Source organism: Notothenia coriiceps, unplaced genomic scaffold (genome assembly GCF_000735185.1).
Source record: "Notothenia coriiceps isolate Sejong01 unplaced genomic scaffold, NC01 NC01_scaffold00031885, whole genome shotgun sequence".
NCBI lineage: Eukaryota > Metazoa > Chordata > Actinopteri > Perciformes > Nototheniidae > Notothenia > Notothenia coriiceps.
Genome location: NW_011364586.1, coordinates 393,387 through 407,794, shown reverse-complemented (window position 1 = coordinate 407,794; position 14,408 = coordinate 393,387). Strand labels below are relative to the sequence as shown.

At 41.5% G+C, this 14,408-nt stretch overlaps 1 protein-coding gene across 1 annotated transcript in view; it reads left to right on the top strand.

Moving 5' to 3' along the window:
* LOC104960528 (pyruvate carboxylase, mitochondrial) overlaps positions 1-12,448 on the top strand; it is a 251,396-nt gene extending 238,948 nt beyond the window's left edge. The window contains exons 16-21 of the mRNA XM_010788608.1: positions 766-922; positions 5,808-6,048; positions 8,315-8,482; positions 9,259-9,340; positions 11,519-11,781; positions 12,410-12,448. Of these exons, the coding sequence (XP_010786910.1) occupies positions 766-922; positions 5,808-6,048; positions 8,315-8,482; positions 9,259-9,340; positions 11,519-11,781; positions 12,410-12,448 (950 nt within the window). The remainder of the gene's footprint in view (positions 1-765; positions 923-5,807; positions 6,049-8,314; positions 8,483-9,258; positions 9,341-11,518; positions 11,782-12,409) is intronic.
* The last annotated feature ends 1,960 nt before the right edge of the window (positions 12,449-14,408 follow it).

The window sequence follows — 14,408 nt, the reverse complement described above, 5'->3', positions numbered from 1 at the left end:
ATTTAATTTAATCTCTTCTTCATGACAGATTGTATGCTGCCTTTCTTTCCAAAAAGGACAGCAGTGCTCGGCTTAATGTTCTGCCAGCTGCCATTCTTCATCCCTGTTATCAAATTATGAGTCTGCCGTCCCAGATGAATGCCTCAATCAGCGTCCTGTTTTGATACTTCACATGCTAAAATACGTTAATACTAATGTGTTTAACATCAGCTAGCTGTTTATGAGACGCTAAGGTCGGCTGAAATCCAAGTCAGGGGGAGTATCAAAAATGAAAACTGATAAGGAGGGTTTCCAGGGGTTCCTGCTCCTCCAGAGTCGGGAACACACAGTGGTGCTTAGTATTCTGTCCAAATGTACGAGTGCTCTGAAAATGAAATGTAATGATGACAGTGTTGGATCAGCAGAAAACCACTAGAGGCTTCAATATTTCTGGCTGATATGATAAACGGGTATGAGATTTACTAATCTACTCCCCCAAGAAAGGGAAATGAGAGATTGCTATCTCTTTTTTTCGCCTCGCCCTCTGAAACATTTCTTCGATTCTAAAGTGACTTCAGAGTGAAATGATGAAAGTGTTAGGAAGAACAATGAATATGCGTGTATCATCAGATATTTAATTCCAGCCTCTATTAGTGTGTTATATTTGTGAAATATGAGTTTTTGAGTCTTAAGTTTAGATCAAAGTTGGGATGAGACTATATATACTATAGGTATACTAAATAAAGTGCAATCCCTCTCTCTCTCTCTCTCTCTCTGTGTGTGTAGGTGCCACATTTGACGTGGCCATGCGTTTCCTGTCAGAGTGCCCGTGGAAGAGGCTCCAGGAGCTCAGAGCTCTGATCCCAAACGTCCCCTTCCAGATGCTGCTGAGAGGAGCCAACGCTGTGGGCTACACCAACTACCCCGACAACGCTGTCTTTAAGTGAGTCACACACACACACACTCACACACACACACACACACACACACACACATTGAGGCATAATTCCAAACAGACTGTGTGACGGAGTGTGTATTCTCACTCTCAGCTGAATGAGGCTCCGTTAATGTGTAAGGTGTGAATGCAGCGGCAAACTTCCGGATGAACTTTCCTCTCACCGGCAGAAACAGGAAGTGTCGTGACTTCCTGCAACCATGGTATAGAATGAGCTTCTCAAGGCAAACAATTATAAATAATATTATTATTATTATTTTAAAACTTCCTGTTGGAGATTTGATAACTTCCTGTTGGAGAGTTAAATAACTAGCATACCCCACTAGTTTGTTTGGAACGGCCCTTAATGTGGCGTACCTTCAACACAAACGGAGTGGAAGTAGAGAGGGGAAGGGTTTGAGATTGGGACACAGACTATACCCAACATTAAGAACAAATAATTTGTTTATTCAACACTCGTGACATCAAGAGTCTTATTTGCGAGAATTATTTTGCATTTGCTTCGAAAATCAATGTTCTATGTCCACTAATGCTAGAGAAATTAACACACAGAGCACTGTTGTACATTTCGGTGGACACACACTAAGCGTAACATACATTTTTTTTATAAACGCACTGAATAATATCATTGTAAGTGGTTTGTTCAGTATTTGGAACACAGTCGAGATGAAAGCAGATCCTTCATATCTCTAGAGCAACTTTGTCATTTTCCTATTTAACTCTTTTTAATATTTTGAAAACATTTGTATTGAATTGTCAGAAAGATTTTCTGGAAACCAGCTGCGCTCCCCCTGCGTTATTGTCTGTCACTGTCATATTATTTATCGACCTCATACATATTTTATTTTGTTTGTGAAAAGAAAATTGAAAGTGAAAATAATTGCCATCTGGGAATAATTACACGAACAATTCATCAAAACAATAGAAAAACAATTACCCCAACAGAACACCGTAAATAACAATACACCAACGATCCAAACGTGTAAGATTAGCTACAAACCGTCTGCTCACAAGAACAAAGTAATACAAATAAAGCAAGTATGGTAAAAATCAAGCGACATAAAGATATACCAGAAGAAACATGCAATACAAATATGTTAATTAAGGAAAAACTGTTATCTGAAGGTAATATGTAATTTAAGCCAGGAGAAGCCTGGTGGCTATAATAGACTTTCCTTCATACAAGTTTCCGTTTGTATATAAATGTGTGGGTATGGATTTAACGTCAATATCATGATTACACGATTGTATTGGCTGTTGGTGGCTAGAGGGTGATGTAAGCACTTAGGGGATGGACACATGTAGTGCAGGATGCTTCAATCAATCAATCATCCAATTCTCACCTTGTAAATAAAACACCTTTCTATTTCCTTTCAAGTCATTTAACCTATACTGAAAACATTTCTCTCTATAAAATGAAAGGGACACAGCTGCTTTGTTGTTAAATATGAAAATAATCTGTACAATAGCTAGCCACTAACACACACATTAGTCAGGTGAACCTGGTGGATGTTTGGCTGTTTCCTCCTCTCATGCGCAGTGACTTCCACACACCACTGATGCAGATGTCTACAAGTAATGTCTTTAGAGCCATAAACACTTCCTGTGCCTACACACATGCACACACACGCCTCCAAATGGATTCACTTGCTACCTCCATGATGTGGATGACTCATATAGACACACACACACCCCTGCATGCAGCTCCACACAGACAAGGACACACACACACACAGCCCTGCATGCACACACACAGCCCTGCATGCAAGGTGCAATTCCCCTCACCTGAAATAAATTAGGAGTGGCTTTATGACTAATGCAGCTGTCCCCTCCCCACTCCTTCACATTGAAATACACACACACACTTTTTATTCTCCCCGTCTCCTATCACATTATTTATCATCAGTTATAAGTTCCTTTTTATGCCTCCATTCATCTCTCCCTGTAACACACTTCTTTCCCTCTTTTAACTCCCTCTCTGTAACCCCCCCCCCTCACTCTGTGTCCCGTAGGGGCAGTGCCATGGAAAATGTGCACATGATTGTGATTAATGGTTTTGATCTGTTGGCCCGGCTCTCTCTCCACCTCCTCCCTTTTATCTGTGGCTTTCTCACCCGCGACGCTCGCAGCGCAGCAGCCCGCGGCCAAGTAGCCTGAGTCAGTGTCTTCATTAACTAAATCAAGTTAACGTTTAATTTAATTTCATATAATTGATTTAAAGTGCATGACACAGGGTTACAGTACACTCCGCAGCAAGAGGAACGCACATTTCTTTGAACATTCAAAATGGCTGTTTGATCGCCAACTAGATATTATTTTTAGAAAATATCAACTAGCTAATACACAGAGGTGGTATGAGTACTCTTATCTTTAGTTCATTACAAGCGCTCCTCATAAATTGTAGCTATTCATACTTATAGGTAGTTAGAGAAATATACAGAATTATATTTTGTATTATGAATTGGAATCTTCAAAGTAATTGCAAGTTGCAAATAAATGAGTTAAAACTATAGAAATTGCCTTTGAGAGCTACTGGAGTAGAAGTTTAAAGTAGTAGGAAATGGAAGCATTGATGTACAAGTACCTGAAAGTTGTATTTAAGTTCCACACAACAGTAAATTACCTTAGATACTGTCCACCACTGCTGCTACACATGATTCACATAATGATTTTGTCAGCGCTGAGCAGTGTTGGGCAAGTTACTTTTAAAAAGTAACTAGTAATAGTTATAGTTACTGCTCTCAAAAAAGTAATTACTTACTTTATTAGTTACTAAATTATAAAAGTAACTATTAACAAGTTAATTTACTTTACTTTAAAAACAATACAAATACAAGTTTTGTGTTGTTTTGTGGCACAGTAAGAGAAAGGACAACTCCCCATCATTGTAGCAATTATCATTACGAAATGTAGTGGAACAATAAAACACAAAAGATATGTTTAGACATTGGTTGAGACGGTGGGGTCTTTGTGGCGACTAGTTGTATAGCCCCATGTACATTAGTTAGGTGCTTCAGGAGATTGGCATTGCTGTTATTCGATGTAGACAATGCTTTCTGTCCTGCACACAGTTTACATTTTACCGTAAGCTTTTTTGCGTCCTTTATCCTCACAAATTGAAAATAGTGGTTCTATTTCCAAGTTGCAAATGCGCTGCTGCTCTCGCTGATACTTGCATCTGCCATTGTGTGTGTGTGTGCTGGTGGTGAGCGTTGCCGTGTGGGTGTGTGTGTGTGTTAGCATTAGCAAGTGTTCGTGTGTGTGTATTTTCCCCCTAAGGCAAGACCCGCCCAACTCTGTCTCTGATTGGCTTACCCTGAAATGTTACCCCGCGTTAACCAATCATCACTCCTTTCTGGTTACTTTCACTTTTCCATGGTACTGTGAGAGGACATCGCTGTATTCGCCTGTTACATCCGCAGGGAGATTCGGTTCAGTTCATCACATAATGTAACGCAGTAACGCGTAATTTAAATCACAGTAACTATAACGGCGTTACTTAATGGGAATAGGTAACTAGTAATGCTATTAGTTACCGCAAAAAGTAGTTGCGTTACAGTAACGCGTTACTTTAACGCGTTAGTCCCAACACTGGTAGGAGCTCCAACAAGCCGTGTAGGACAGAGAGTGAATACACNGCAGTGGCGGTTCTAGATCAATTTGACTGGGGGGGCCACTGGGGGGCCAGTTATTTTCTGAGGGGGGCACAATAAATGCAGGACGAAAAAAAGAACTAGACAGTATGAAGTAATTGCGCATAAGAAAACAATGCAATACAGTTATTGGTATTTGTTTCAGTACACTTATTTATTTCAGATATAGCTTATAGTTATTGCTGTTTGCTTCAGCTTAAGTTATAGTACAATTTTTGCACTAACACCATATCATATTTATATAAAAATAAAGGCAATGAACAGTTACATCTCTACTTTACATCTACAATTACACGGATACAATAGTTTAACTCACCTTCAATTATCGTGGTAGTCTCTCGAAACGTAGGTTTCAATCAGTCTTTCTTGGATGCAACAGCCTCTGATGATCCGAGATGAAAAGTGTTTTTCGCGCGCTTCAGCCGGACAGTGAAAGTGAGTGCACCGCTCTAATGGGTCCTGAGTGCACCGCTCTAATGGGTCCGACTAGAATGAGGAATAACGTTAGTTCCGCCTATTCCGTCATTCAATAAATCGTGTAATAAATCATAAATCTTTCATTTTTTTCACTTTTTTCACTTTTCATTTTTAGGGGGGCCACAGGGGGGTCAGAGGTCAGTGTTAGGGGGGCGACTGGCCCCCCCTGCCCTCCCCCCCTAGAACCGCCCCTGGTAACGCGTTAGTCCCAACACTGTCGCTGAGTCAAAGATTCTGGACAATATTTAGTTTTGGTGCCGAACACTAGGCAGCGCTTGTATGCATTGTAGTGCTGAATAAATAAATACTGGACACTGGTAATCCTCTCGTGGCACAACATTAAGTGTCTGTGTTTATTTGCCAAAACAAAAGCTCTCAGTGTGTGTAAATGTTGTATTCACACTAACACAGCTAAAACAGGCGCACATCCCAGTTTTGAAACCTGATTAGGACACGGAGGCAGAGGCAATAATAGGAGAGATTTAGCTCTCGCTGCTTGGATAATGAGGCGGTATACATTTCTCTGCAGACTTTGTGGGCTCCTGCAGGCTGTATGAGCATGGAAATAGTGTGAATATTGTATTAACGCAGGTACAGATATGGAGATTGATATAAAAGTCTTATTTCCAACCCGGATGTGTGCTATCATCTGGGATATAAAGACAAACTCATGTGCAGCGTTCGGTAAGATTATTTATGTGTTATTTGAATTTAGATTAAATTAATTCAACCCCCTCCTTCAGGTTCTGCGAGGTGGCGAAAGAGAACGGCATGGACATTTTCCGCGTGTTCGATTCCCTGAACTACCTGCCCAACATGCTGCTGGGCATGGAGGCTGCTGGAGCGGCGGGGGGGGTGGTGGAGGCCGCCATCTCCTACACGGGCGACGTCTCGGACCCCATGAGGCAGAAGTACTCTCTGGACTACTACATGCAGCTGGCCGATGAGCTGGTGAAAGCAGGAACTCACATCCTCTGCATCAAGGTGAGGAAATAACACTAGACGCAGTGTTTTAAGTGTCTGGCTATAATAAGCCAACATTGTTTTCCCTGTGATAAGGAAAACTGGCACTTATTCTTTGCTTCTGTATGAATCCCTTCCCATCTGCCACCAGAATAACATAGAACCAGCTGGAAGGATCTTACTACAGTATAAGTACTTTTTTACAAAGGCTTATATACGCAGTCTTTTACTCATTACACACACACTCATGCGTGTTTTACTCATGTATGAAGGTCATTATAATCAGGGACTGACCTGCGGTGTTTTTTGGCCTGGTCATGCTTTAGGTAAGACATTATTGAAAAATTCTTATTTTAACGATGTTGGCAAGCTGCAGGTGTGACTGCTGCAATTATCACTTTTATTTCTGTTATTATTATTATTATTGTGGTGCTACATCTACTGTAACACCAACAGTATAGCAGATCTTCAGCAAAATACAAAATGTATGGAATACAATCTTGGTTTTCTAATAACCAGTTTCGCCAATATATCATGATGATTTTACAGATTTACACAAAACTCGTACATGCTTTTTAATTAGCATTAAAACCTCACATGTCGAACACAGCAAATTTGTTTCTCTTGCTCCAATTGAAATGACTTGTAAATGTGATCCTCTCTATCTAAATTAATATACTGATAATACTTGCATTGAATTAATTACTTTGTTGAAGCATGACAGAATATTTTCAAACGTTAATATGATAAACCCCCGCCCCTATGGTGCGATCAATCTCACGCAGCGGCGGCAGTCTCATAAAAGCATTGCACGGCTAATGAGGTTAACTTTTAAAAGGGGAAATGAGCATGAAATAAAACTTCATGGAGTGCAATGATCACCAAAGGGAGCGTCATGTAAGCTCTGTGTGTGGAATTCTGTTTGTATCAATTTAGATTTAAATATTGAATCATCATCAACGTGGTGTTTGTTAAAAAATAATACTTTCGTCATTATTTTGTTCTAAATTATCCTTTTCCAGAATATATTAAGTAGTTGTTTTCTGAAGTCTTTGAACATTGAATATATTTTCAGATAGAATATTGGAATTTCTCCAGGTCTAAATGGCTTCAATTAAACCTCATGGTGGCTGATTTAATTCAGATTTGTATCAGAAGAAACAATGCTTATTTGGAGAGTTTCACTATGTGGTAGTCTTTTCCAAGTCCTAATCACTAAAAGGATGTTGGTGTTTGTGAACGTTCTTTCTGCTTCAATCAATCAATCAATCAATCAATCAATCAATCAATCAGCGCTCTGTGGTGCACAGCCCCACCTAGTGTCAGCAGAAAGTAATACAAATAATAATGAAAAAAATATGCAAAGAAAATATATGTTAAAATATATTTTAAGATCATGTTTAGTCATCCGATTCGTCTGTACATTGCTGTTTTAGTCTGGGTTCTTCCAACTAATGTCCACAGTGTGCCTATTGAGCCGTGTTGAGCGATGTGGGGCAAGCCCCTCTCTCTGCTGTCTAAATGAATGGGTGCTGTAAAAACTACACTGCGCATGCTCAGAGTATTTTTCTATCGTGTTAGGCAAAACAATAATCACCAGTGGGGCATAGTGCTGGCATACCTACCAAACGTCATCTCATAATTCAGAGAGCTGATTGGCTGTAAGTACATGTTCTGCGCAAAAGTGAGAGACGAGAGAGAGCAGTATATAGCGATTAAAATCAGTAAAACGGAAAGAAAATGAATGAAGTTGACCATCTACTTCAGCTTTGGTAAGTTCATTTGATGTCATATCTTTTGTTGATCTTCTGTGTTGCGCCTATAGGCTATTGCTCTGCTGGATCGATAGATATTGTGACCTCGGTGATGAGTGTCTGTGTTTTCCTTATAGCCCCACCCCCCCCCTCTCTCTCTATCGGAACCATGGATAGCCTACAGCTATTTGTTTACGTGTTTAAAAAAGCACCAGAAGCTTATATACAGTATATACACACATCTTAGTTTTTCTTGCTCCACCACTTTTGTACATATAAAAACTTCACTGCATATCCAAAACTTAGATTTGTTGCAGAAAGCATCTTAAAACAGTATTAAGGCATCTGTATGAAAGTCTGCACCTGTGTTAATTTTACTGCTCAGGATTCCAGGACAAATCTGAAACAAAATATGGTATTTAATATTGTGTGAACTTATTGCAATCACATATGTTTTATATGAATTGTTTCCATTTTCCATTTTCCTACTTTCTTAATGTTCCTTTCCCCTCCTTTTCTCTTTTTGTTTCCAGGATATGGCCGGCCTCCTGAAGCCGCAGTCCAGCAAGCTTCTGATTGGCTCTCTGAGAGACCGCTTCCCCGACCTGCCCATCCACGTGCACACTCACGACACCGCGGGGGCCGGAGTAGCCGCCATGCTGGCCTGTGCCGAGGCTGGAGCTGACGTAGTGGACGTAGCTGTGAGTAGTCATCGTGTTTGTTCAAATACTACTCTAATATAATGCTAGCCTCTAATTATTATTATTATTATTATTATTATTATGTGTAACTAATGTCCTGCAGGTCACCCTTGAAAAAGAGGTCTTTTGATCTCAAGGGGCTTTCACCTGGTTAAATAAAGGCTACAAACAAACAAACAATTCAGAATAGTCAATGCAGTTTGAAAATATGAATTGTCACTAAAACAAAGAGGGGAATATTGTTGAAACAAGGAACATTTCTCTTACTGTGTTCACTGACGCATGCAGCCAGCTTTGGGAGTTTCATTAAAACAATTGGCTGCTATTTGCACTTCTGGGCCATTCTACTGTTTAGTTCCTATTTACTCTTTATAAAAGAAACAGACAGTCCACGTTGGAGCAAACACTAAAAACATGTGTTTGTATTGATCCCATTGCTTTACTTGGTTAATTTAGTTTCTTGTATTTTGCTACACCACGAGTCTTACAACACCGCTGCTTGACTTTCACACCTTTGGCTCGATAAGGGAGCATTTCGTTTTGACATCTAAAGTCCTGTTATTATTTAGCTACTTGTTAGCAACCACCTTTTGAAAGATTTAAAACGTTTAAAAATTCATGACTGGGGTATTTAATGATATTTTATTTTATATAACAAAACATGAAAATCTCTCAAGCTTGCACAACACATTTTAGACATCTTACCATGAACCTGTTGAAATCCAGACGAAGGAAGTAGATGTCCAACAGATTTCATATTGAATGTCGCTCTGTAGGTGGACTCTATGGCCGGGATGACCTCTCAGCCCAGCATGGGGGCCATGGTGGCCTGCGCCAAGGGGACCAAGCTCGACACCGGTAAGAGAAATGCTCACCATCCTGTCGGCAATGACCATAGACTGTTGTTGTATTAAACATATATCAAGATCTTGGGCAATGGAACACCACTCAATATATGTATTATTGTCATCAGTTTAGTAAATTCAGTTTTTAAGAAAAAGATTGGAATTGGTTGAAACAAACACCCTTGAATACGGATATGGCGCTTATGGCTCAAAGCTAAAGATCCGGCTCATTTACACTTGTAAGCATTATTTTATTTTAAAGTGTTCATCAATGTGCACTGTCCCGGTTCAAATAAACGATTAAATGAAAAAAATGAAAATATCAGCATCTAGTCGTTGATGAGACAACTCTTAGATCGCCAGTCCTGCTCAGAAAAGATTCCTTAGTGTCCCTCTGAGGAGTTCCTGCTTTACACAAGGGAGAAGACATCAGTCAACAAATCAATAAATGACAGACCACATCACTGATTATGGCCAGAAAAACTGATGTATTCTGCTCAGTGATGAAGTAAACAGCCAATTATGAGAGGGAGATGGAAACGGACCAAAGAAAATATGCCAATAAAATCTACCGAATTATCAGCACATCTATTGGCTGCTTTTAAAGTGTTGGTTGGAGCCATGAATTATGCAGCATTATAATCATCAAAGCGTGCTAAAATCTGAATCCTGCGACCCAACACAGCCACAGTTCCCCTCTCTCTGTGGAGCATTTAGAGGTTAAAGGTTTTCAAAAGGCGTCCTTTAAATGGCTGTTGGTTACACATTCGCTTTACCAATGCCAGCTTCTATCAGATCTTTCAGTCACACTCTGGACCCCTGCTGCTTTACTCTATCTTCTCAGGAGGTCAACAGATAAGTGGAAGGTTGGCTTTCTAATGTGTTCATTCCCCTTTGGGTGTGCTTTTGTCCAGTGTGTTCTGCTCAATGCACTTTTCATGGGCTTTGACAAATCTGGAGTCTCTCCCACCTCTGAGAGCTGCCCGGGCTCAGTGACCTCTGCACAGTGTGAAATAAAATCTACCCAGCCAGAAAAAAAAGAGAATTAAAGGAACATGGAATAAGGCTAAAATAATTAAAACTGATTTGAGGTTTGCTGCTTAGTTATGTAGAGGAATGCTACAGGGAAAACGGACTCAGCTCTCCTAACTAGATGTGATAGCTCATTTCCATTACTCAGAAATAGCAAAAGTGCAGCTAATTCTGTTTACGCTACATTCACAGGACACAGCTAATGGACTGTACGCTCCACTGCTGTTTGCCAAGTCCTTCGTGTGTTCTGCTGTGAGGACGTAGGTGCACACAGTCTCCTGCCTCTGGGCATCAGGCAGATGTTTACTTCCATCAGCGCCATTTTTGATTACCATGTGGTCTTAAGAGAACAACCTCACTAATACCTATCAATGACTGCTTGTGTCCCATGGAACATGATTGGCCCTGATGCTAATATTCTTTTTGTCCTATTTCTCGCCTTGTACATGTTTATTGAGGCATTCCCATAGAGGCCATGTTACAGAGTCTTCAATGGTTTATGTAAAACATTTAAAAATAAATGTACCACTGTGGTAGAATAGAGCATTATCTTTTTGTTCTGTGTTAGCCAGCTTTGAATGTTTCACCTTGAAAATGATTTGAGTATCTTTAAGATACTTCCATCTGAAAGCCAATGATTATATGTTAAAGGTCCCATGTCATGGCAATTTCCACTGATCATAATTCCATTGTTGAGGTCTACTAGAATAGATTTATATTGTGCAATTTTCCAAAATCACTTTGGTTTCTCATACAGCATCTCTGTAAACTACGTGTATTCACTGAATTTCATTCTCTGCTTTAACGGTCGTTGCACATGCAATAGTATCTGTCAGCTCCCTTCAGCTCCATGGTCCCAGCCGTTGTGCATCTGCTGACATCAGTGTGTGATGTCTGATTAGCGCAGTCGGACGACAGCCAAGACGCCATTGGTGAAATCGAGTTTCGCGCTGAGCTCCGTGCGAGGTGTTTGTCTTCCTTGTTCCTAAGCGCAATAGCACGCGAAACACAGACATAGACTATGACACAGCACGACGTCACACAGACATTTAAGGCTCTGATATTGAGTAAGAAAAAGGTTGATAAACGTTGAGACCATGGGTCCTGAACAAGTGAGTTCGCGACAATTGCGCGCAACATGATCTGCCTGTACATGCAGCCAGGGAGAGAGCTATCCCGAGCACTCGCGTGCACAGCGAGTCCGCGTGCTGCATACGGAGCCACCAGGACTATGCGGTTCGGATTGTATCCACACCTACAGCGCAGAGCGGTACAGCGCTCGCGGACCGAGTAGTTCACTCCAACATGACCAGGCGAATACAATACGAGCGTGCGCGAAAGCTCACTACTGCGGCTACCCAAGGATTGCAGAGAATGGAGCACCACTCCGACAAATTCTCCACGAGACAGATCTGTGGACAGGTACAATGCAACGTCGTTACACTATCTTTATCTCTCCGCACGAAGGCGCGAACAGAAGCTCCATGACTCCGATTCTGTCTAAGAACTTTTCACACGCTATCAGAAGACAGCACTTCGTAACATCCACAAGGGACGGTAAGCTCAACTCTGGATAAATAAGCTCATGACAAAGTAGATTATTCTATAAATATGGATAAAAAAGCGCAATCGGAGAGCGAGGATATGCATCTTTATTGAGAAGTCAATTTAGGCATGCTACCTGTATAGATCATGATTGCTACTTTACCTGTAATTATCGCTACATGGTATTTCTTTCAGAGAGTCTACACTATATTCCAACAGTCGAACTAGAGCGTAAACATCTAATATGTGATTGAAGACAGATGAGTTGTAGTACGCCTATCTGCGACTAATCCTGCTAGAATTAGTGTGTGCCGCCCATACAGAGCATGTAATTTCAAGGAGAATTGGGCCTCCTTCTTTAGCGCGGAAGATTGTGGCAGTAGAGCGAGAGTGTACGTACAGAAAGCGAGCTTGACTACCAGCTGACACAGTCTGAGTAATGGTCATTGACAACAGGTTCTATTGCTATTCCAGATAATTGTTCCCTCATCGCTCGTCCCCATAGAATGTGGAGCGCAGCGAGCGACACGCCATTATCGTCTGACTGTTCCCTTCTATGGCAGTGCGCTGCGTGTGTGTCAGTGATCTACGAGTATGTATGAACTGTTTCATCTCTGAGTAAGAGGCACAACACCGTCTGTGCTGCATATGCGTTGCGAGTGAGGTTGTAAGATGAGAACAGTACATGGGACCAGAAAGTCTCGCATCTTCTATTCACACATTTCTTCGCTTACTCATGTCTCTCTTTGTGCAGAGGAGTGTTTCTGGTCACACAACAAATTATAACACAAGTTAAATAGGAAGATAAACAGAAATTATTGGCACGCCCTTGGAGTCACACACACAAACTCTACTGTAGCTGGAAGAACAGTCTCCCTGCTCTCTGTGCAATTTCTGATGAAAGGATCACATTATAATGTCGCAAACTCAGTTCTCTCACAACCAGGCATTACGTGTGCCTCTTCTGGGACAGGTCTGATGCTTAAAGATCTTGGCACAACACCCATGCTGAACAGTAAACAACAGGTTCGCACAACAAAAAGGTCCTTCATCAAAATATGAACAAACACTTCGTCGCAAGCTACAACATGTGTGTTGGAAAAACTCAAGGGCTGCAATAAGAAAACAAGCAACACACACAACAAAAGACAATCTGAGGGACCAGACACACACACACATCTGTCACAAAGAAGAACATGGAGGAAGCGAGTAACAAAAAGTCGAAGTACAAAACAAGAAACACACCCTAAACTCCAACTGCTCAGAGAAAAAAGTAATAAAACAGTCTGAAAGCAGATGCAAGAGAGAGGAAAGCAAGGGGATGCTGATACCCATGGAGAAGAGCATATAGGCGACAAAACGTGTCAAATGACAAAACACATGCCAAGTGGAACAAACGCTCCTGTAGCCCCTATGATCCTCGCAAATAAACGGAGCATATAATACATTTAGCAGATGACACTTTTATCCAACTATACATAAGTACATTACGACCGGATCAACCATTCGAGACACTCATGTACATACAAGATTATCTTATAACGACCAAAACATATATAAATCCAGTGACATAACCACAACATGGCTTTAGATATAGCAGACACAATATTTATATTAAGATATAGCAATGACTTTGATAGTAATACAACACACCGAAGTGGAGCAAAAGAGATGAGTATTCAAGAACTGCGGCCGAATATGAGAGAGAGAGAGAGAGTAAACCGTTTCATGACTAGAAACACTGTTCAATGGGGAGAGCAACGAAGCTCATCTACCACCATTATGGAGCCCCAGGGATAGCAAACAGCCAGCGTGTTTTTGCTGATGGGAGCTTGGTCGCCCCTCGCAGTGCGGGTGCAACGAGAGGGCTGTTTGGCTATGCAGACGCGGAGTGGGCAGCGTGCTGGTGTACGGTTAAACCCATGTCTGGATGTAAGGAAGGCGCAGATCCACATTCCGCAAGGCAGGTACGCAACGTAACCAGTGTCTTTGAAGTTTGGATCTAGCAGTTACTGGAAGCCAGTGAAGGGAGCCGAGGAGAGGGTGTGTGGAAAACTTTGGAAGGTTGAAGACCCAGATTGAGCCCGCTGCAGTTCTGGATGAGCTGGCAGAGGAACGGGATGGCAACATGCAGGTAGACCAGCCAGGAGGAGTTGCAGTAGGTCTACGGCGTGAGATGACGAGACGGCCTGGACCGAACCGCCTGTTTTCTGGGTGCAGCTGGGGACGTATCCTGCCTGATGTTGCTAAACGAGTGTATCTGGCAGCAGCGGGTTGTAGCAGCGATGTTGCAGCTCGGAAGGACAGTTTGTTATCTAACCTCCACCAGATTGCCTTGCAGTCTGATCGGGGAAACAACCAGAGTGGCGCGATGTTATGTTAGGTCGCACGAGTGGACAATCTTTTCCCGGAAGGAAAAGCAGTTCAGTCTTGTAAGGTTGAGCTTTGAGGTGGTGAGGCAGACATCCACTGAGAGATGTCTGCTAGGCCAAGCAGAGATGAGT